The following is a 20,725-nucleotide window of genomic DNA, read 5'->3' on the forward strand; positions in this document are numbered from 1 at the left end:
ACACCTGCGCTTCTGTGTGACGTGACAAATGCTGCTGGTTTATGTGAGTGTTTGTGTTGATGTTGTGTTTTCATCTGCTGTGGCCCCACCTGGTCCTCTTTCAGATGTTATTTATTATGTTTACTGTCTGTGTTTGGATGTTCTAAACTTGCTGGCTCATTTTTGTGTCTCCTGGCTCGTTTTTCTCTCTAAGGTAAAGCATTACATGTCTGTGTTTTGTACATTAGAGGCTGGAGGAGAGTGTCTTGTCTGAGGAGAAGAGGCTGACCGTCCGGGGCCCTTCACCAGACGCCCCCCCTACATGTCTCCCAGCACGAGTACGAGAGATTGTCACAAAGAACCTCAACGATACCTGTGAGTCTCCGCAGTCTGCTCTCCCGTCGTGATAAAATGTACGATTTGACACTTTTCTTTGACGGATCGTGTCCCCGTCTGTCCTTTCGTCTCCACAGCCGGGGCCATGTCTTCGGTCATGTCCCTCCAGGAGGAGAACCGGGTGCTGCAGGGAGAGCTGGCGAGGCTGGAGGACCTGCTGGCACACAGCAGAGCCGACCGGGACGAGCTCGCCATCAAGTACGGTGCGATTAGTGAGAGGGTAAGACACCAGCACTGCAGCGACTGGGACTGAGAGATATGAGAGATGATAGATATGTGAATGAGTCAAGTATCCGACTGACCGACCCTCCTTTTCTCTCTTTGTATGAAAAGTAAAATCCCAAGATTTTCTAAATCCTCAAGGTGACATGAACCTAAAGGGAATGCTGTGGCTCTTTCCTGTTTCCCATTTCTGTTTTATTTTTGGGTCCCTCTTTGTCTGGGATTTGCCGGTCTCCCAGGTGATGGGGACTGGAATGAACTGAAGTGGAATGTTGCCATGGCGTCTGTCACCCTGGGCGACTGTAAACAGGGGCTTCAGTGGGGGTGCAGTGAGTGGTGGGTGGGCGCCACACATCTTGTTTTTGGGTTGAACATCACTGAAGGAAACATGCAGGTCTGCATCCAGGAACTAAAGATCACTCGAATGAAGTTCTTTATAAATCTACTGTAAACCAACATTAAACACTCTTGTGTGCTGTTGAGTAGTCTGCTCCTCCTCCTTTAAGTAGATTCAGGCCTTTATTCTCTTTTCTAATCAACTAATTTGATTTAATGTAACTAAAGGAAAAAGTCGGTCTCCACACTGGGATGCTGCAAAAATACAGTTAACAATACTGGGGGCTAGAACTATGATGAAAACAATATAGTATATAGTAAGTGTAAGTCTGTGATCACTGTTAATTATTAATACACATACTACACTTGTGGGGTAAACATTTTCACCATTCACAGCTTCTTATGCAGCCGAGTAGAAAATCAGTCTTTGAGGTCCTTTGCAAACTGGATATTCACAGGTTTGGGAATATGTTAAATATCATGGAAGTAGTGAAGGTCATTTCTATTGAAAATGGTACACTTTAATTTATAATTACACATAATTGTTGCATAAATAGAGCACTGTCTTCGAGCATCACTTACTGAAGGAATAGCCATGTATTGTTCCAAGTATCTACGCTATTAAGTTTTATCCTTAAACTCTAAAAACAGCTACTAAATGCACCTTGTGGTGAGATGGTTTTCACCAACAGCTGTTTCCAAGATCGAGAATGAACGTCCAATCTCACATCTTAAGCCAACATGGATGATACGCCCTTTTAAAAAGTTCACAACAACTGGTCAAATCCATTTGATGTGGAAGATTGTGTGATATGACAGAAAGCTCCAGAACAGCTACTCATGGACCATGTGGTGAGATTATTTGTTTCCTGTGACCATGGAATAAATCTCAAATACTAAGTATGTTGGGATTTACAGTGCAGGTATTTTAAACTCGCAGCACTGTAGCTCTGTAGAATAACTTAACCCCCTGCCTCTTACTGGTATTTAAACCTACAGCTGGAGCAGGCGCTACGCTTTGAGAGGGGAGACAGGGATCACGATTCACCGGAGTCACGCAGCCTGGCGCAGCAGAATGTGGATTTACGACGGCGGCTGGACGAGGAGCAGGCGAGCTACAAGCGTAAACTCACTGCCTACCAGGAGGGTCAGCAGAGGCAGGCGCAGCTCGTGCAGAAGTTGCAGGCCAAGGTATGTCTGTGTTATTGTCTTTAGTTGAGACGTAGTCGTCTGGGTTTGTTACAAGTCAGTAATGGCTTCCTCGCATCTTCAGGTGCTTCAGTACAAAAAGAGGTGTGGGGATCTGGAGCAGATGGTGCAGGAGCGGTCCTCAGAGTTGGAGAAACACAGGCTGAGTGTGAGTGGCGTTTATTGACTTTGACTCCTGGAAAGACGGCAGTAACTTTCCACAAATAACATCTAATCTCTCAACTATCTTGGTGTCCAGAGCCCTAGTGAGTCATCAAACGATCGCCATCAAGACGAATCGAGCAGCAACCTGGAGGACGCTTTAATCCGTCTGGAGGAAGAACAACAGAGGTGACTGATCCTCCATGAGACATGTAGCGTGTCTCCTGAGCACCTCAGAATATCACATTTTTCCCGACTTGCTCTGTCAACATAATTTGTTTTTCCCTTGTGTGCTTTCAGGAGCAGCAGTTTGTCTGCGGTGAATGCCATGCTGAGAGAGCAGCTGGAGCAGGCCGGTTTGGCCAATGAGGCTCTCAGCCAGGACATCCGCAGGCTCACTGCTGACTGGACAAAAGCCAGGGAGGAGCTGGAACAAAAGGAGTCTGACTGGAGGAGAGAAGAGGAGGTGGGAGAGCGGTGCTTACAAAACAGTAAAACATTCATAAATGGAGAAAAATGTGAAGATAATTCACATTTCTGTCCCCTTTCAGTCTTTCCACAGTTACTTCAGTACTGAGCACAGTCGCCTGCTGATGCTGTGGCGGCAAGTGGTCGGGTTTCGGAGGCATGTCTGTGAACTGAAGAGCGCCACTGAAAGGTCAACAAAGAGGGAACTGTTGGCCAGTTTCCTGTGTACCGATTTGAATGTTTGACGGTACTAACACGCCCCCTCCGTGCCGATCTCTCTCCAATCTCAGGGACTTGTCAGATATGCGTAACGAGCTGGCTCGGACGTCCCACTCTACTCAGGTGTCCTGTGCAGGTCTGTCTGCCACGCTGCATACCCGGGAGGGAGGAGCAGCTCTGGTCCTGGAGCGGGAGAAAGCTCTGCGGGGTCAGCTGGAGCAGCAGCTGAGAGAGCGAGTGGCAGAGACGATGAATCTTCAGACCAGAACAGACGCAGAGAGAAGTGAGCTCAACGTCAGGTCAGCGACTGTGTTTAGCTCTCTTACAGGTTTGTTATTAATTAAACTACATTTGTATGAATCATTTGGCTTTTTTTGTGTTGACTTTCAGGTTGTCAGAGTCGGTTCGAGAGGCAGAGAGACTAAAGGGCCAAATAGAGGAGAGAGACAGAGAAATGGTCGTACTGATGAGGAGGCTTGAGGTGAGAAGCCAGTCATTTTAAAAAGAAGGAGCCACACTGTTGCACTGGCTGACATGTTCCTTTATTACCGTGAACACACACTGAAACCGCATATACTGTCCTGCTGTTGTGAACAGTCACTGTTCCTCAAAATGTGTATCAATCCACGGCTGAAAGTAGTCCCCAACAAATACACAATTTTCTTGTGTTTGAGTAACATTTGCAATAAAATAAAGTGTCCAGTTGTTTTGGCCTTATTTAAACATGATACTTTATTATCTTGACATGTTTTAAGGGTTTACGAACGTTTTCAGTCAGAACAAATTGGCCTTTGGTATACAGTAGAGACACAGAACGGGAAAACAGAAAGTATTGAGAGACATTGTTGTTTTTGGTCTTTTCATTGATTTGCTGACGATAAGAAAATATAGAAAAATGTCAACCGTTTCCTCTTAAGGCTATAATGCTTCTTCCTGTGCTTCATTTTGTCTTCTTTCAGGAGCAGAGTGGTAACGATGAGACTGACATGCAGGTGATGAGAGCTCACACTGAGACGCTGTTAGACACCATGCGGGACATCGCTCAGGTAAACAGCTACACGTACGCCCACTGTTTTATATCACAAAGATGGCAGGGCCTCATTTAAACTTTCTTTTGTAGACGGTTTTGTCTGATGGAGAGTCGTCATCGGAGGCAGACCAGGACAACTCTGGGGCTCCGCTGCTGGCGCTGATCCGTGGTTTCTCCCCTCACCGCTCCTCCTCTCCTCGCAGGTCGTCCTCCCCCTCTCGGCCCTCCTCGCTGGCTCCTCTTTCTGAGGCGGCGTTGTCAGCTCTGCGCTCTGCAGTCACTAACAAGACGCTCCATCTGCAGGTGACATGTCAAATCATTTGTTTCATTTCATTACATTAATTGTTGTAAACATTGGTGATGTTGTGCTTTATTATTTGTTTATTTTACTGCTGCTGACAACACAACTAAATAATGCTGATTTTGTCATAACTGTGTTTTCATAAAAATACCTTCACAGGTTATTATGATGCAAATTTATTTAGAAGAATTGTTATTTTAGATATATCCACATCCACAATGAGAGCAGCTGTCTACTCGTTAGCTGAGTTTAAAGGGTCAGTTAACTCAAACAACTGCTTATGGTTTTGGTTTTATTTGCCCAGATATTAGATTTCTGCCTCCATCCAAATACAGAGGCAGTTATCAGAATTTCAAGCAAATTACAGGTAACAAAAGTACATTGGGGGGAGGCAGAAAGCTCAGAGATGAATATCTCAAAATCTCGACAAATAAAACCAAAAGTATCTGCATGAATAGATGCCACAAGAGGTACGTGACCCCCACTTGTGTTGTGTTTCCAGGATGTGCGAGGGCGTCTGTTCTCTGCCCAGTCTTCGGTTCAACAGTTACGCAAGCAGCTTTCAGAGACTGATTTGGCTAAAAGAGATGCAGAACAGCGAAACCAAGCTCTGCAGAGAGAGAGGGATGCTGCTCAGAGAGAGAGGGAGACCACACAGAGAGAAAAGGACCGCCTGAAGCAGGAGAGAGACACACTGGCCAGGTTTACAGACACTTATATCACCTTTTACAGTCTGCTTCTAATCCTTGAATCTTTAAGTCTATGTAACCGTAGCTGTTCTCCCTCCCACATTGTGAACATCGCAGTGAGAAGGTGAGCTTGGAGAAGAACTTGCAGGCAGCACAGAGCAGCAACCAGACCCTGCAGATGGACTGTGAGAAGCTGCAGCTGACCGTGGCGTCCACTCAGCGAGAGCGGGGTCACGAGAGGGACGAGAAGGAGGCCGCCACTCAGGAGAGAGAGCGGGCGAAGGCAGAGACTCAGAGGATGTAAGTCGGCTAATTGATCATGATTAAGTGAATGCGATGTGGACGCTCATCCACAAAGTCTGTGTGCAGTCAACACACAATGCACATGCTCACAGGAAGCCATTCATAAGGTCTGTATTAGCTTCTAATACAGAGAGATCCTCTTAATTTACAAACCCCTCCTTTACCAACAAACTCAAACGGTGCCCACCATAATTCCCCTACAGAGTCTCTAATTAGCAATCCTAAAATGTATTGTAGTATTATAGTACCACATGCTTGTCGTTTTGCTACAGACAGAAGCAGTGGGATCAGAGTGAGAGTCGAGCCTCTGCTCAGCGAGGAGAGCTGTCTGCAGTGAAGGAGACTCACCAGCAGGTGGAGATTGAGAGGCAGCTGCTGGAGCGAGAGAAAGCCCAACTTACTGAAGCACTTGCTCGGGTAAGAAAAAGAAAAACTTGTGCTCATTTAACTTTTTGCAGATTTTATATTCTGTGTTCTCATGTTGTGTGTGTGTGACCCTCATTTCCTCTCCAGGCCGAGGGCAGTAACGCAGAGCTCTCTCTGCTGCTCAACAAGCTGCAGTCTGAGGATGCAGCTCTCAGGGACTCTCTGGCCAAGATGGGAAGCATGAACGAGGGCCTGGCCCAGGACAAAACTGATCTTAACAATTACATTTTCCAGGTAAGATCATTTCAGGTGTGTATTTGACCTCTTAAAGGGTTCAGTGTGCTTGAAATGGAGTAGTTCATATGACGTACCTGTGACAAATGACCACACTCGAACTTGGAGCAAAGGCATGGCGTCATAGCTCCTTTGGCTGTATAACACTACATCCCTTTTTCCTTATTCATCTATCCCTCATTTGCGTGTCTTAAAGTCTAGATCCGACGAACAGGGATAAGGGCGCATTCATGATGCTGCCCTTGGTTACACACACAAAAAGTAACAAAAGCAGTTTTGTGTAGAATAACAGAGGGCTAAAGTGAACTGTGTTAATGTGAACGTCTCAGCTTCCTCTCCGAGTCTCAAGCTTCACTCTGTCTCTCAGCTGGAGGAAAAGAAGGCCATCCTGCAGGCCCAGAAACGGGAGGCGGAGCAGGAGAAGTTGACCATCAGAGATGAGCTGGTCCGGTTGGAGCAGGACCGGCTGGAGCTGGACTCAGCCCGCATCACGCTGCTCCAGTCGCTGCAGGACGCCGAGCTAAGCCGGGTGGGGACCGAGGCAGAGCTCCAGAGTCTCAGGGCTGAGAGAATTAAGCTGCAGGAGAAAGTCACACAGGTACATAACGGATTATATCACATCACAAGAAAGCTATGGGCGATGCACTTAGGTGACGTGACCTAATTTAGCGATGCTTCATATACAGATACAATGGTGCTTTATAGATGTTTATTGAGCTAAAACAGCAATGGAAACTGTAAGTAAGGAGTTATTCAGAGCATGTCTTTGTTTGATTATTTCTTACTCTCGTTTAAATGTTTTGGCTTTTGTTGACAGCTTTGTGTTGAGGTGACCTCTCTGGGATCAGAGCTGAGTCTTGCCAGAGGAGAGAGCCAGAGGAACGAGATGGTTTTAGAGGAAGCCGGCCGCGGTCGGACAGAACTGGCCCGAGACAAAGCAGCGCTGGTGGTCCAGCTCACGGCGTCTGAGAGAGAAAACACAGTGCTGTCAGAGGAACTAACTGCTTTCAGGTGTGTGTTGCTTCTCAATGACACACGCATTTTCACATGAGTGAATGTATTTGTGTGTAACTTGTGTTTGTAACCGCGCAGGTCTGAGCGGGAGTCGCTGGAAACCTGTCTGTTTGAGGTGCAGCAGCAGCTTGTTCAGGTGGAGTCTCGTAGGGAGCAGCTGGAGACGGAGAACCAAAACCTTCGTGTCCGCTGTGAGACTGTAGCCGGTGAGTGACAAAGTATTTCGAAGAAGAAATACAAAAACAACGAGAGAAGAGGATTTTTAGTTGAAAATTAGACACAAATATGCCTCTTTAAGAGCTAAACTCAAAATGTTTGGTATAATTGGAAAGACAGAATATGAACCTAATGGTCGAGTCCTGTGTTTACCTCTCCTGGTTTCTTTCTTCGATGGGATTTCCAGCTGAACTAAGGCGTGTACGCTCCGATGGGGAGAATGTTTTGGCCCAGGCTGAGAGAGAGAAACAGGCTCTGACTCAGACTCTAAATGCTGCACAGCTGGAGGCCCAGCAGGCTTTACGCAAGGTCATCTCTGAACATCAGGAGGAAGTGGAGAGGCTGGTCTCAGAAAAGGTCAGAAGGTTCAGTGGTTCAGTGCTACTCAAAGCACTGCTTGTCGACTTGTGTTTTTTTTTTTTTTTTTCAGATAAGGCCAACGACTCTTTAATCCATGTTTGTGCTCTTGGCTGCTTTGTTTCACAGGAAGTCGTGCGTCACAGCCTGCTGATGGAGCATGAGGGCACTCTGAGAAGGCTCCGGCAGGAGGCGGAGGATCAGCTCCGCAGGGCAGAGACAGAAAACGAGGAGCTGCAGGATGCACTGAGGAGTCTCCAGCATGACAGAGATCAGAGTCTGCTGCAGGCCGAGACGGAGAAACAACAGGTTTGATCTGATCTGAAGCCTTTGAGAAACTGTGAAAAAATCCTCCTTGTCCTTTCTGTCATGGTAGTTCATTAGATACGCTATACAGACAGTGTGGCTCAGCTCCGGTGCGTCTGTTGTAAGTTCCTCCCCTTTTGTTAACCGGACCTTTTCTCTCTTCTCAGGCCCTTTCTCTGAAGGAGGCAGAGAAAACAGTCTTGTCTGACAGGGTGTCCACCCTGCAGGCTGAGCTGTCAGCTGCAGCCCTGGAGGTCGAGCGAATGTCGAGAGAAGCAGCTCAGTACAAAGAGCAGGAGCAGGTGAAGGGACTTCCTGTCTGGAATTATGTTCTGTCTTCTCTAACACAGCTACATAAGAGGAAGATTTACTGAAGTGACGTTTTATGGACTTTTTGCTCTTACACAGATCAGAATTGGTGCTCTGACCAGCGAGCTGCTGGAGCTTCGCTCTCAGCTGGAAGATGCAGCTTCTGTTCATGAAAGGGAACTCCACAGTCTACGAGAGACTTGTACTGATCTTCAGTCACGGGCTGATGTTGCTCTCAAAGAGGTAGATGATCCTCTACAAGTGGGAGTATGAGAGTGATACAGTATAAATCAGAGACCACATACCTCCACCAAGGCTGCACATTTCTTGATTAGATATTTTAATAATAGAAAACACACATTTTGTATGCGTTTTCACATAGTGACAATCATGAGCTGTGGTATAATCATCTCAATAGGTGTAGTACATCATGAGAAAACCCCAAAAGGCTGAAGAAAACCCCCATGTGCTCACTAGATGTATTGAAACAGTTGAATACAAATTCTGAATATATCAGCTTAAGTGAAATTTGTGAAAAGAGCTGAAGATTTAGCCATGTGTTGAAACAGTGCAGCGGGCTGCGTTGATGGGGAGGCTTGTTGTTTTAGATACTGATGAGACAAGAAATACAATCCAGGAATGAGTGTGGATGAGTGTGTTTAAGACTTACGAGACACCAAAAAACACTGCACAACGGGTTATAATATTCAGAGACAGGATTTTACAACTCTGGAAAGCTTCACAGCTAAACGGTTACAAAGTAATCTACCAGGTATGTTTGCTAGCGTGTATTTGATGGGCCATTGCAGCACCTTGTTGGATGACATTGCTTTGCAGCAAAAGTTGAGCCTGGTTCAACTTTTTTGCCGGAGCCTTCTGTCTCGACGGACTGGCTTTATTCAAATGAATGAGAGGGAAGTCGGTCTGAACGCGGCCTTGGTTGAAGTTCGAACACTGAAAGGAGTTTAATTGTCAGATGACGTGTAGATTGATGTGGAAGATGTATTGTAAGTGTACAAACCAGAGGGCAATGTCAGTTGAATGGTCATTTAAAGTGTGTGTGAACAGTGAAAGTTGTTTTGGGTTATTTAAACGACCTAAAAAGCTTTGCAAACTTTTGGCATTGAAAGGAGTTGAATTGGCAGTTGATATGTAACCTCTGAAAGCAGCTGATTTGTCGGCTGAAGATTAAAAGATTAATAAACAATCTTTAAAATTTGTTATTTGAATAAAGTTATCCAAAACAAAAGTTGAATCTCTAACTTGGATCTGCTACAACATACATGTAGTGATAGTCTAGCTAAATGATAAACTTTTGCAAACATGGCCTATCTTGCGTGGTTAGTAAAGTCTGGATAATATCACTTGAGCCTGTGGCAACAAGGCCAAACCTTCCACCAACTGTCAGTGAAAAATGTGTTGAAATGTCCTGTGAACTAGCAAATAGAAAACAGAACATCCTGGTGGATGTCATGAGATAATTCACTACATTCTGATGCTGTTTGGTTACATCAACTTGCACCACACGTGACTTTTGCCCTCCAGCTGGACCAGTGTAGAGCTTCTCTCGCAGCTAACGAGGAGAGTCGAGACCAGCTGAGGCGGGACTTGTTGGCCAGTGAGCGACGTCTTAACCAAACTCAGGATGCAGCAGAAAACAACAGAAGAGACGGGACGGAGCTGCGACGCAGCCTCACTGACGTCACCAAGGAGAGGGACACTCTCGGCCAGTCGAATATTCAGCTGAGAGGAACTCTGCGAAGTGCAGAAACAGAGAGAATCAGGTAAACACTACGAGTGGGGAAACTATCCACCGACAAATGCAATGTTCAGAGTAAAATATTTGTATGTTGGCTTTTCAGTGTGAAAAGACAGTGCGAGGAGAAGGAGCAGAGGCTGGCTGTGCTGGAGGAAAATCTGTCGTCTAATCAGAAGGAGGTGACGGAGCTGCGGAGCTGCCTGAGAGAAGTTGAACGGTCACGGCTTGAAGCTCGACGGGAACTCCAGGAGCTCCGCAGACAGGTCAGACATGCTGACAGCCCTTCCTTCACACCTCTGAGACATTTACAAAGAAGCTGGTTGTCAGTCTGGACTTCACATTTGTGACCGGGTGGTGATTTTGTGCTCTTCTTGGCTCCAGCTGAAGGTTCTTGATGGAGAGAAGGAGCAGAGAGAGAGGGAGGTGGCAGAGCTGCAGACTCGCCTTTCACTGGAGGAGCAAAGAGAGGAGGGGAAGGGGAAAGAGCTTTTCACCCTCAAACAGAGGTTAACTGAGGCCGAAACAGCGCGAGACTCCCTCAAGAAAGAAGTGAGGAGTTTGAAGACATTATTTGCTTACGTGTTGTCTTCACTGTGTCATAATTTGTCGTTCTTTTGTTTTTCAATGTAGCTTTCTGTGACTCAAAAGCGCCTGCTGGAGTCAGAGTCGGGGTGGCGGGGCTGCGAGAGAGAACTGACCGCTCAGCTGCAAGAGGCGCGTGGCTGCGAGAAGAAGCTGCAGGACGAAGCCAAGAATTTGGCCCTGCGCGCTCAGGCGGCTCAGGACTCTGCCGCTCTGTCCAGCCTGCAGCTGAGCGAGGCCCAGGGCAGACTGGCCGCCACAGAGGCGGAGCTAACCCGGGGCGACGCCGGGAGGAGGGACCTGGAGTTTCGTCTGAGCAGCCTTCAGTCGGCGCTGACGCGAACACTGGGCATCGGAGTGGGCGGCAGGGGAGGCAGGGGGAGGAGCCCGGGGGGGAGCTCCACATCACCAGGAACTATGTCACGCCACCACAGCATCTCCCCCCTGCGCTCCTCACTGTCGCCTCCTAAAGGCAAGAATGAGACATGCAGCTTTAACTCTGCAACACAAAATGTAGACATTTATTCAGGCATTGAATATAGCTCGGTAAAAAAGAATATCAAAATATATAAAATACTTATTTGTACAAGGTGGATGCAACTCTTTATATTTTTACAGAATTTCGAGGAAGCACCCCTGACAATACTCTAGGCTCAGGGTCTCCTGAGAGGGGGGATACACCACTGCCTCTCCCTCAGCCAGAGCTAGACCCCGACACACTGCGAAGTGATCTGAGAGACTTCCTCCTGGAGCTGCGTGAGGCACAGAGGGAGAGGGTAACAGAGCTGCTCGGCATGAGAAAAACCACAAAGTGAATATTAATAAAGATTCAGGGATATTTTTGTGTTTGTATGGTTCAAGTCGCTGTTTATTGCTGTTTCTGAAGGATGATGCTCGATGCCAGCTGGGGGCCCTGCAGCGGGAGCAGGAGGAGCTGTCGGGGGAACGGGCATCTGCTCTGATTCGTCTCACTCACCTGGAAAACACCTTACAGGAATACCAAGAAGGTAACATATTTGACATTTGTCGCTGTAGTTTCAGAAGAAACGCCCTGAGACAAAATGATAACAAAGCAATTTCTGTTGTGTGATTGCAGGGAAGCGTGGAGTGGACGAGCGTCTGACCACCACTCAGATTTTGCTCCAGCAGCAGGAGGAGGCGGTGAGGAGAGGAGACAGAGAGAGGAGAGCTCTCAGCGACAGGGTGAAGGATTTAGAGCGAGCGCTGCAGACCTCTGAAATGGATAGAAAACATACCCAGGTACACACACGTTTGTGTACTCATGTGCATGTATATAGACTCCATGTGTTTGTACTGTGGCCTCCACAGCAGTGACCACTGATCTTTCATCATCGCCATATGGCAGCACTCGACAGTAGGGCAATATGTAATAACAACAGATGTCACACACATAGTGTCACACCTCTTATGGTGTCCCGTGTCAGCTCTCCATATGTCTGGTTTCAATGCCAGCACCTTTCAAAATAATTCACTGGCAGGAGGAGCAGGGACGTGAAGTGAGAGAGGGGAAAAAACTGTAGTACTGTGTGTGTGTGTGTGTGTGTGTGTGTGTGTGTGTGTGTGCGTGCTATTGAAAGACATTTATACGTTGCATTTTTGAAAAGTCAGGAGAATTTATTAGGAGACGAGTAAAGTTGGGGCTCAGATGCAGCTGTGGATCATCTGTTTGGCCGAAAGAGTGTTTTGGACTGTCTGTGCATGCCTCTGTAATCTGGGTCTAAAACACAGCTCTCCATTATACAAAGAGGAATTTTGTCCCACCAACTGTTGTGGGAAATCATCTCTGTCCTCCCTCCATCTCTGCAGGATCAGTTAAATAAGCAGCGTGCTGCTGAGATGCGTCTGGAGGCGGAGAAGAGGCGTCTGAGGGAAGCGCTGGACGCAGCTGAAGCCCGGGCCACCAGGGTGGAGCTGGGGAGGCGCAGTCTGGAGGGGGAGCTGCAGAGACACAAACTGAGTCTGGGAGACCGGGAGGCTGACAGCCAGGCCTCCCAGGAGCGCCATGAGTCTCTACTGAAACAGGTACAGTGGGCTCATACAGACATATTCATATCCCTGAGTGCCTAATCTGATTATTCTTACTTTAAATGTTTTTTTGAAGTTTGATATTTTCTATGTGCCTCAAAATTGACCAGGTCATTGGTTAATATGGAAATACTGTATTTTATGGGTCTGTAATTTCCTTATAATTTCCCAATAATAAACCTTTTTTTTTCCATACATTTGATTTCTACAAACTGCAGGTGGCAGAAGGAGAAGCCCGTGTGTCTCTGCTCCAGAGAGAGGTGGAGCGGCTGAGCCAGGCTCTGCTCAAAGCTCAGGAAGGCGAGTCTTTACTCAAAGAGAAGACCTCTTCCCTCAAAAAGAGCCTGCAGGAGGCAGCAGCTTCTCACAGCAGCACACAGAGTTGTCTGACCGCTCTGCAGAAGACGCTGATTGTGGCCGAACAGGACAAAAGGCTTCTACAGGTGAGTGAGGCAGAAGGTAAAAAAGGCCTTTGACAATATGGATGAAGCCCAGACAGTGATGTGATAATCATTTTGTATCAATAAGGAACGAATGGATGAAGCCCGGGCGTCATTAGTGGAGGGGAAAAGGAACATGGTTACCCTCACTGAGCGCGTGCAAAGCTTGCAGAGCGAGCTGGACCAGAGCGAGATGAAACGAGAGGAGGTGGAGGCTGAGCTCAACAACACTCAAGAGGTGAGGAAGATAGATAATCTGTGTGTCGTCACACATCTGCCCTCATCAAGTCTTCAGAAAAAGATATTGTACCATGGAAAGCGAAAACACTTTACTCTGCAGAAGAAAAAGTATCCAAATGCATTTGCACATTAACTCTCTCTATGTGGCTGCTTCTCTTTCTTCTCTCGAGTCATATCTCTGTGTGTGATCTCTGTCTTACCTCCGTCAGGCTCTACGTCAGCGCTCAGCCAGTGCCGCAGAGGCTCAGCGCAGCGCCCAGTCGGCTCAGACAGAGCGGGCCGCTGTAGAGGAGCGGCTGCGTGGGCTGCAGCGAGCGGTAGCCATGCTTGAGACTGAGAAAAAAGATGCAGAGAGGCAGGCTGTGAGGCTGGAGAAAGACAAAGATGCACTGAGGAATACACTGGATAAGGTCAGCACTGAAGCTGGTGCGCGATAAATGTCAAACTGGTTTCATTCAATCGTTCCTTTGTGAATTTAAAGTTCATGGGCTCTATGGACACATGTTGGGTAGGCGCAAAAAAACGTAGTGACCCCAGTAGGTCAGAGTGAGCAACGCATTGTAGTAGACATCTGGTCATAGAGTACCAGAGTCATCGAGGGAACATGTCACACAGAGTTTATCTACGTGATGTTGTCTGAATTGGTGTCACTCATTCTTTCGTCATGTGGTATATTTAGGAAATTGATATTTTACACAAAACATAGACAAAACAAGAATTATTGCCTCTCCTGTTCCTCATCTGAGCTCACCACTACTTTTTGTATACCGTGTGTAACGGTCAAATTTCTCCACAGAAATAACAATTTTCATCTGCATCTTTAAAAAACCAGATTCTACAGCCTCTGTGAGGATGTGACTTTATTTGTAAGGGATCTCACGCTTTCCTCTTGCTTACATTTCTCTTTTATCAGGTTGAACGTCAGAAGTTGAAGACTGAGGAAGGCAGCATGCGGCTGTCTGCGGAGAAAAGCCACTTGGATCGCTCTCTGAACACCACAGAGCAAGAGCTGCAGGAAGCACAGCAACAGATACTGATGCTGCAGGTGAGGAGCAAATCTTAGTCGACTAAGACCAAATAGACTGATTAGTCAACTAATCGACTAAAAGGGGGCTCTTACATTTTACAGTGTGGACAAATCGGTCTTTAACATATGTTTTTGTGGAGTATAAATTATTTTCCTTTCACTTATTGTTAAACCACACCACCTCCAGTTAAGAGACGGTTTACATTATGTGAAACTTTGAGTTACGAGGGATTTTGTCTGAAGTAGTTTCGTGAGAAAAACATCACATTTTGTTCAGTGAATGTTACAGGAGAAGAACAGAGTGTGCCTTACAGTTGTATTGGAAAGATTAAGTGACTTTATGACTCAGGCAGGACTGTTCGTGCGTGAAACAAATAGTTTATTCAACTCTCCTAGATATTCATTAGACTACACCTGAAACACCTTTGGAAGGCCCCATAAAAATCAAATGAGGTCAGTGTAACTTAGAAATAACCTTCAGCTCTGGACACATCTGCTTCTTGTTACACATTACAAATGAGCATTCGAGAGTTGTTTTTCTCTTCTTCTTCATCTCTGCGCCACTTATTCTTGTAAGTGCTTAGGTTAGACCAAACTCCTTAGATATTTATGTGGAGGCTTCATTTTAATAAACAACAGTCATAAAATGTGTGTTTTTTTTTATTTACCACAAACACTATAAACAAGCAAATGATAAAGCTACATTGAGTTTCCTTAGAACTCTGAAAGAGTCATTAAAGTTCTTTATTTCAGGCTGGTTTTACATCTCAGACAAAAGGTAATTTCTCCGAATTTAGTCAAACTTTTCCCAGGATGCAGAAATGTTTATTAACGAAAGCAGTAATTCTCAAACCCTCCGGCATTTGCTATACGGTCCTGGGGAACCAATGTGATTTGGCAAAAGAAAAGTAAAAAAAGGCCATATTTGTAAGTACCTTGATCACTCCTTGTCAGCTAAAGGATTCAGATTTTGAACTAAAGTATGTTATTAATGTGCGAGGTAATTAATCTATGGTGTAAACAAAAGTTGAAACCTCTGAACTAGAGCTGAAAGTAAAAATAAAGAAGTGGAGAATTAGCATGTTTTGTCATTTAACCGTAAACCATGATGGAGGTTTCTCTGCCGGGGGCCATCCACCATTTGTTAGAGGACCTTCTCCAGACTAATAAACATCACAGGTGTTAGTTGTCTCAGAAATGTGAACAACAACAGATTTGTGATGTTTACTCATCTGTAAAGTTATTTGTTCAGCATCTCGTTTCTGGTAGATGGTCCACATGTTTCCATAAGAAGCTTTCAAATGATGGCTACATTTTCCATAAATAAATGTCCTGAACAATATTAACCGTTGCTGTTCTCCTGGAGGATCATCTTTACACCAGTTTCTTGTTAAAGCCATTTCCTCCAGGTCGCCACAGGGCGTTCAACATGGTTGTTGGGTGGTTAGCTGTCTGTTTTTGATCTGGGATTTTAGGAAGAACCGAAGCAAAGTCTCTCCATTGTTTAGATGTTTTCTACATAAACTGTCCTGAGATTCGGTATCCTGCCAGACTTTCCTTTTTGTTTGCATTTTTGGTCCCTCCCACCTGTGTGCGGTTGTATGTGTGTTTGTATCACTGTGTGTCTTTGTATGCGTGTGTTTTGAGCAGACTCAGCTGGCCGAGACGGAGCAGTCACACAGTCTGTGCGAGAGTTTGGTGAGGCAGCGTGACGAGGCCCAGCGGGAGGCGGAGAGACTGAGGACCAGCTTCAGGGACGTCGAGCGAACGCTGGGAACCAGAGAGCGAGCTCACCGACACAGAGTCAAAGGCCTGGAGGAGCAGGTACACACACACAGATCATGGTGTAGATAAGGTGTAGCAAAATTCCTTCTCAGATTAATGAGGTGAATGAGCCGGTTAAGAGTGTCATAAAATGCACCCGTATCACTGCAGGTGTCCACCCTGAAGGAGCAGCTGCAACAAGAAATGAAACGGCGACAGCCTTCTCTTCCATCCTCCTTATTGTCAGCAGGAAAGTGAGATGCAGCTTAAAACCAAAAGCACCAGCACACCACATCTGAACTAGGGGAGATCCACTCATCATGAATGTCTGAAAGCAATATTTACTCACAGAAACATTCCTTTAAAGCTTTTATACTCGTAACTCCAGCGTTTTAAAATACGATTGTTTTACTTTGTGACTCATTCTCATGGTGTGTTATTGAACACTTAACCTGCAGCACACACTCAGCCAACGGCAGGCGAGGGAACGGAGCGATGTGATTCAGCAGCTGTGCTGAAAACGCCAGCAGCCCGCTGATTACTGGCAACCATCTGCTCTTGATCCGTGCTCAACATCTTCCAAAACTTCCTGCTCTTATTCAAGAAGAAAACCCGAATCACCGCAAGGATTCTCCTCCAGACAGAATCTGGATGTAGTGCAGGAATGAAAATCTGCCAGTTTTTGCAGTTTGGCCTTGATTCCTCCACATTTACAGTATATGAACAGTTGAGGACACTAAGAGAAGGAAGGGAAGGGCTTCACTGTGTGCGAGTGCCACGAAACAGACGAATTGAGCATAATGAAGGAGCTGCACTGTATTTTCTCTTAGAAGCAGACGCAGATTTTACTGATTGTGTTATGTAGACAGCGTTACAACTGAAAATGGGACCACTGCAGTATGATGGTATACTTACAGTATGTTTTTATTAGTTAATAGTAGTTTTACTATGTGTATATACTTTGTACTTACTGTATAATGGCAGACAGACTGATGATTAATAACAGAAATATGACTTGTATGGACAATACACATGGCAGCCAGATTTCTGCAAGAGAATAAACTCCCTGTGTGCACCATAAATCATGTATTTTATGAATACCTTTCAGCACACTGAGCTGCACGTTTCGACTCAATCACACACTGAACATCTGTAGTAAAAAAAAGTTTATTTTTTTTCTCAGTCTTTATAGTGACAGTTTTACAAAGCAGTAGTACAGAGGTCGTTTGTGAGAAGCCTTTTTAAAGGACTTGCTGCCACTGGAATATATATATATATATATATATATATATATATATATATATATATATATATGTATATATATATGTATATATTTATATATATATATATATATATATATATATATATATATATATATATATATATATACACAGTTCCAGGCAGTAGTACAAAAACTAAGGCTACTCACCACCTGTTTCTTTACACATCTCATGATCTATTATGGCTGGATATTGATTAGTTTTGTCTGATGTCAGTGCACAGTGGCCACCATTGATGCCTTGATCATCATGAGAATGACTGCTTTTCAACACAAGTACAGTAACATATCAACAGACACAAAGCATGAGATTAATACGGTACAATATGCCAAAAACAAGAAAAAAAGATGTTCCGCAGATGTTTTGTGTGCAATTCTAATAGCTTTTATTGCACCAGTGTGATGATTTAATAGCACCAGTGATTTATACAATAATCAATGTTCTTTTGGAGGTTTTTCATCATACACACAGGATCTACTGGGCAGACATACATGTGGAAAGAAAAAGATGAACACAACACAAAAAGAGCTTTTTGCACAGGAGTAATAAGTTGTACAGGAGGAAGAAGGACAGATCAAGAGGATGTGGATGACGGATAGAAAAAGCGGCAGTGTCTGGGCAGGTAGTGTCCCTGAAATCTGTTCTCAATCAGCAGCCACCACAGCTCTTCCCGCAGCTTCCTCCTATTGATGCACACTGGCCGCTCAGCGCCGCCACGCCGCAGCGAGAGAACTGATCGCGGCACAGGTCTGCTAAAAACAGAGACACTGAGTTCAGATAACGAGTCTTAAAATGCAAACAACAATAAACAAATACAGAAAACGCTGAACGCACCTCTGAGCAGCTCTTCATGTGCACACACAGTCCTCACGCAAACCTCCTTGTTGATGACGTACACCCGTCGCAAACTTAATGGAAACACATTTAGAGGTCACAAGAGTCATCTTCATCATCATCATCATCAGTCTAATCAGTCCAAACGATACAGAACGAGTTTGACAATAATCTGTATTTTTCTTGCTGTCAACAAATCCAATGAAAGACTTGATGACAAGTGTTATCTCTGAATCCACATCAGTGTAACTCACTGATGTGTTTCATTGATGCGCTGGGTGACATGTTCCTTCGTTACCATACACATGGGGACAGTAGTTTAGCGTAAGGCAATCTCGCAGAATAGACCAAAACTCATGTATTGTCAAGAAGGAAAATTGATACCAATAAATTACTTAAATACTGACTTTTGAGCTCTCTGTTTGTAAAGAGATTTGTGCTTTTAGGGGATGTAGTAGAAGCAGTTAAAATTAGGTAGGTTAAGTCAAAGTTTTACTGATTAACGGACAAAGAGATGACTGGGTTTTCCTTGTGGGGTGAACTGCTTCTTTAAAAGTGATTTCAGTACATACCTGTAGAAGCAGAGGCTGTTCAGGCACTGCTTGCATGGCTTGTGAACAGAGTAGAGTCTGGTGCAGGGATACTGCTCCTCTCTGCAATCTGGAAATCCAACACACAGCAAAATAATGTCTCCCTTCAAACTTAACAACTGATAATCTATCATCCTTTCTCTAAGGGTTTCTTACCAAGAGGGCCAGGCTCCGTTGGCTCCGTCTCCAAATCGGAATCTGATATTTACATGGAAAACAGATTTACAAATGAGTTTGAGACATAATACATAGGACTCTGAAATAGCATGACTCAGACAGGAGGAGAGTTTCGCGGATATACCTGATTTTTCTGGACGGACCACTGGCTCGAGGCGGACCTGCTGCTGGTAGGTTCCAGGAGGAGAATCTGGATTTTCAGAAACTGGACAAGAAAGAGAGGAATCACTTTAAAGAAAACCCTAAACACTGGTGTATTACTATAAAAGTAACATCAAGGGACATTTCTATTGACCTTAAAATGCTTTACCTGGAAAATAATCCGGCCCATAGTCCTCTGTGAAGCCATGAAATAAGCAGGAGAGAAAATGGTTTCATGCAATGAACATTGTGAAACCAATTACAGTCAGTTCTTCTAAAACACACAACAAATAAAATAAACCACCTGCATGCCAAAACTGAACAAAGCAGGCAGTTTGTGCGGGTGTAATGCATGACTTCATTATGCAAGATGTTCAAAATAATAACATGCAGACTGGTCAAAGTGCTATTTACACTGTGACTACAGTTGCTATGCGGGTGGTAAATAACAAGTAAGGAGGAGAGAACTCCTCGAGGCGAGGTGACACATCAGAGGACAACAACAAATCGGTAACAGATGTGCAGAGCTCTGATATAAACCGATGCTGAGCGGGAACAATCAGCCAATATTCTCTTAATGAACTCACCCAAAAAATTAAACGGTTCCTGGTACTGAGCCTGGGCGAGCAGCAGAACTGTTGACATTTCAGAACAATAAAGTAATCACAAAAGACGAGGTGATGAGTGAAATACAGGGGGGGGGGGTTTGAACATTGTACTTTTTCTCAAAAATTAAAAATAACTGAAATGTCGAGTTTATAAGAAATGAGACGCACCCTTACTCATTCACACCACAGCCTTACTTGGTCTGGTATGACCAGTTATTGTGCTAATGTTAGCATACATAAACTGCTGGAAAATTGTGTAAGTGACATTATGGACAATTGTCACACTACGTTTTTTTGCATTGACCGTCATCCTGTAACTGCCACCTGCAGCCACAGTTAGCAAAAGTTACATGAAGTCACCAGAGTTTATTGAATTGAGCCACAGTGTGTTTTATTGATTTTTAATACAGCTGTTCATTTGGAAGAGAAAGTCACATTCAGTAGTCTCACGTTAAAGTAACTATCATGTAACTTTCAATGTTCAAAATCTCTTGGCACTGGGCCTGGTACTTGGATAATGGAAAAATGCTCCAATAGTGCAACAGTAGCACATGTGTAGAAGAGACCAGAATGTCAGTGAAGTCTAGCGGCTAGCTGTCTTTATGCTAAGCTAACCAGCTGCTGGCTGTAACTTCATATTTATTGTAAAAACCTGAGAGTGCTATCAATCTTCTCATCTAACTCTGGGCAAGAAAGTGGAAAAAAAGTATTTCCCAAAAATGACCTTTGGTTGTTGCACATTTAGTAATGAATATTTACATCTGAGATTTAGACCCAGGTTTTCAGGGGCCTCGGTGGACTGTTGGTGCAGTTACCTGGCATACAGATGAGTAGGAGGACTCTCATGGTCACTCTGGGAGGTAGACTGACTTGGACACTGGAGGGGAGATGAGGAGAGTGTTAACAATCCAAACAGAGCAACATGAGGGGGATAAAGTGCTCAGCGTTAGATATTCCTCTGGTCTCCTGAAGTCTCCTCTCCTCTCTTTCCCCCTGCCCTCCCTCACCTTTCAAACCCCCCACTGCTCTCGACTCTCTCTGCCCTCCTTGGTCCCCCTCTTACTCCCCCCCCCCCCCCCCCC

The 20,725-nt window shown here is 45.0% G+C and overlaps 2 protein-coding genes across 5 annotated transcripts in view; one reads left to right on the forward strand and one right to left on the reverse strand.

The window, feature by feature from the left end:
- crocc (ciliary rootlet coiled-coil, rootletin) overlaps nt 1-17,095 on the forward strand; it is a 17,956-nt gene extending 861 nt beyond the window's left edge. The window contains exons 2-37 of one of the 2 annotated variants that reach the window (XM_031873463.1): nt 228-354; nt 453-595; nt 1,933-2,124; nt 2,207-2,290; nt 2,381-2,472; nt 2,584-2,749; nt 2,835-2,941; nt 3,042-3,269; nt 3,361-3,451; nt 3,930-4,016; nt 4,091-4,303; nt 4,804-5,003; nt 5,108-5,290; nt 5,566-5,710; nt 5,807-5,953; nt 6,321-6,551; nt 6,771-6,964; nt 7,046-7,173; nt 7,371-7,540; nt 7,670-7,849; nt 8,014-8,148; nt 8,255-8,398; nt 9,701-9,939; nt 10,018-10,177; nt 10,296-10,463; nt 10,545-10,968; nt 11,115-11,272; nt 11,383-11,503; nt 11,593-11,756; nt 12,324-12,539; nt 12,761-12,985; nt 13,071-13,220; nt 13,432-13,632; nt 14,136-14,267; nt 15,900-16,073; nt 16,185-17,095. In XM_031873463.1, coding sequence (XP_031729323.1) covers nt 228-354; nt 453-595; nt 1,933-2,124; nt 2,207-2,290; nt 2,381-2,472; nt 2,584-2,749; nt 2,835-2,941; nt 3,042-3,269; nt 3,361-3,451; nt 3,930-4,016; nt 4,091-4,303; nt 4,804-5,003; nt 5,108-5,290; nt 5,566-5,710; nt 5,807-5,953; nt 6,321-6,551; nt 6,771-6,964; nt 7,046-7,173; nt 7,371-7,540; nt 7,670-7,849; nt 8,014-8,148; nt 8,255-8,398; nt 9,701-9,939; nt 10,018-10,177; nt 10,296-10,463; nt 10,545-10,968; nt 11,115-11,272; nt 11,383-11,503; nt 11,593-11,756; nt 12,324-12,539; nt 12,761-12,985; nt 13,071-13,220; nt 13,432-13,632; nt 14,136-14,267; nt 15,900-16,073; nt 16,185-16,271 — 6,006 coding nt within the window. In that variant the 3' untranslated portion in view covers nt 16,272-17,095. Of the gene's footprint in view, nt 1-227; nt 355-452; nt 596-1,932; nt 2,125-2,206; nt 2,291-2,380; nt 2,473-2,583; nt 2,750-2,834; nt 2,942-3,041; nt 3,270-3,360; nt 3,452-3,929; nt 4,017-4,090; nt 4,304-4,803; nt 5,004-5,107; nt 5,291-5,565; nt 5,711-5,806; nt 5,954-6,320; nt 6,552-6,770; nt 6,965-7,045; nt 7,174-7,370; nt 7,850-8,013; nt 8,149-8,254; nt 8,399-9,700; nt 9,940-10,017; nt 10,178-10,295; nt 10,464-10,544; nt 10,969-11,114; nt 11,273-11,382; nt 11,504-11,592; nt 11,757-12,323; nt 12,540-12,760; nt 12,986-13,070; nt 13,221-13,431; nt 13,633-14,135; nt 14,268-15,899; nt 16,074-16,184 lie in introns of both variants that reach the window. The other variant, XM_031873375.1, reaches the window with a different exon arrangement.
- Nucleotides 17,096-17,403: 308 nt separating this feature from the next.
- mfap2 (microfibril associated protein 2) overlaps nt 17,404-20,725 on the reverse strand; it is a 5,483-nt gene continuing 2,161 nt past the window's right edge. Inside the window, exons 2-9 of one of the 3 annotated variants that reach the window (XM_031879923.1) lie at nt 20,459-20,520; nt 19,623-19,670; nt 19,205-19,231; nt 19,019-19,099; nt 18,874-18,915; nt 18,700-18,787; nt 18,128-18,201; nt 17,404-18,042 (exon numbers count right to left, since the gene is read on the reverse strand). In XM_031879923.1, the coding sequence (XP_031735783.1) occupies nt 17,942-18,042; nt 18,128-18,201; nt 18,700-18,787; nt 18,874-18,915; nt 19,019-19,099; nt 19,205-19,231; nt 19,623-19,670; nt 20,459-20,489 (492 nt within the window). In that variant the 5' untranslated portion in view covers nt 20,490-20,520 and the 3' untranslated portion in view covers nt 17,404-17,941. Of the gene's footprint in view, nt 18,046-18,127; nt 18,202-18,699; nt 18,788-18,873; nt 18,916-19,018; nt 19,100-19,204; nt 19,232-19,622; nt 19,671-20,458; nt 20,610-20,725 lie in introns of those variants that run through there. The other 2 variants (XM_031879758.1, XM_031879839.1) reach the window with 2 other exon arrangements.

The sequence above is a fragment of the Anarrhichthys ocellatus genome, unplaced genomic scaffold (assembly GCF_004355925.1).
Source record: "Anarrhichthys ocellatus isolate YVR2014 unplaced genomic scaffold, GSC_Weel_1.0 scaffold1, whole genome shotgun sequence".
Classification (NCBI taxonomy): Eukaryota; Metazoa; Chordata; class Actinopteri; order Perciformes; family Anarhichadidae; genus Anarrhichthys; species Anarrhichthys ocellatus.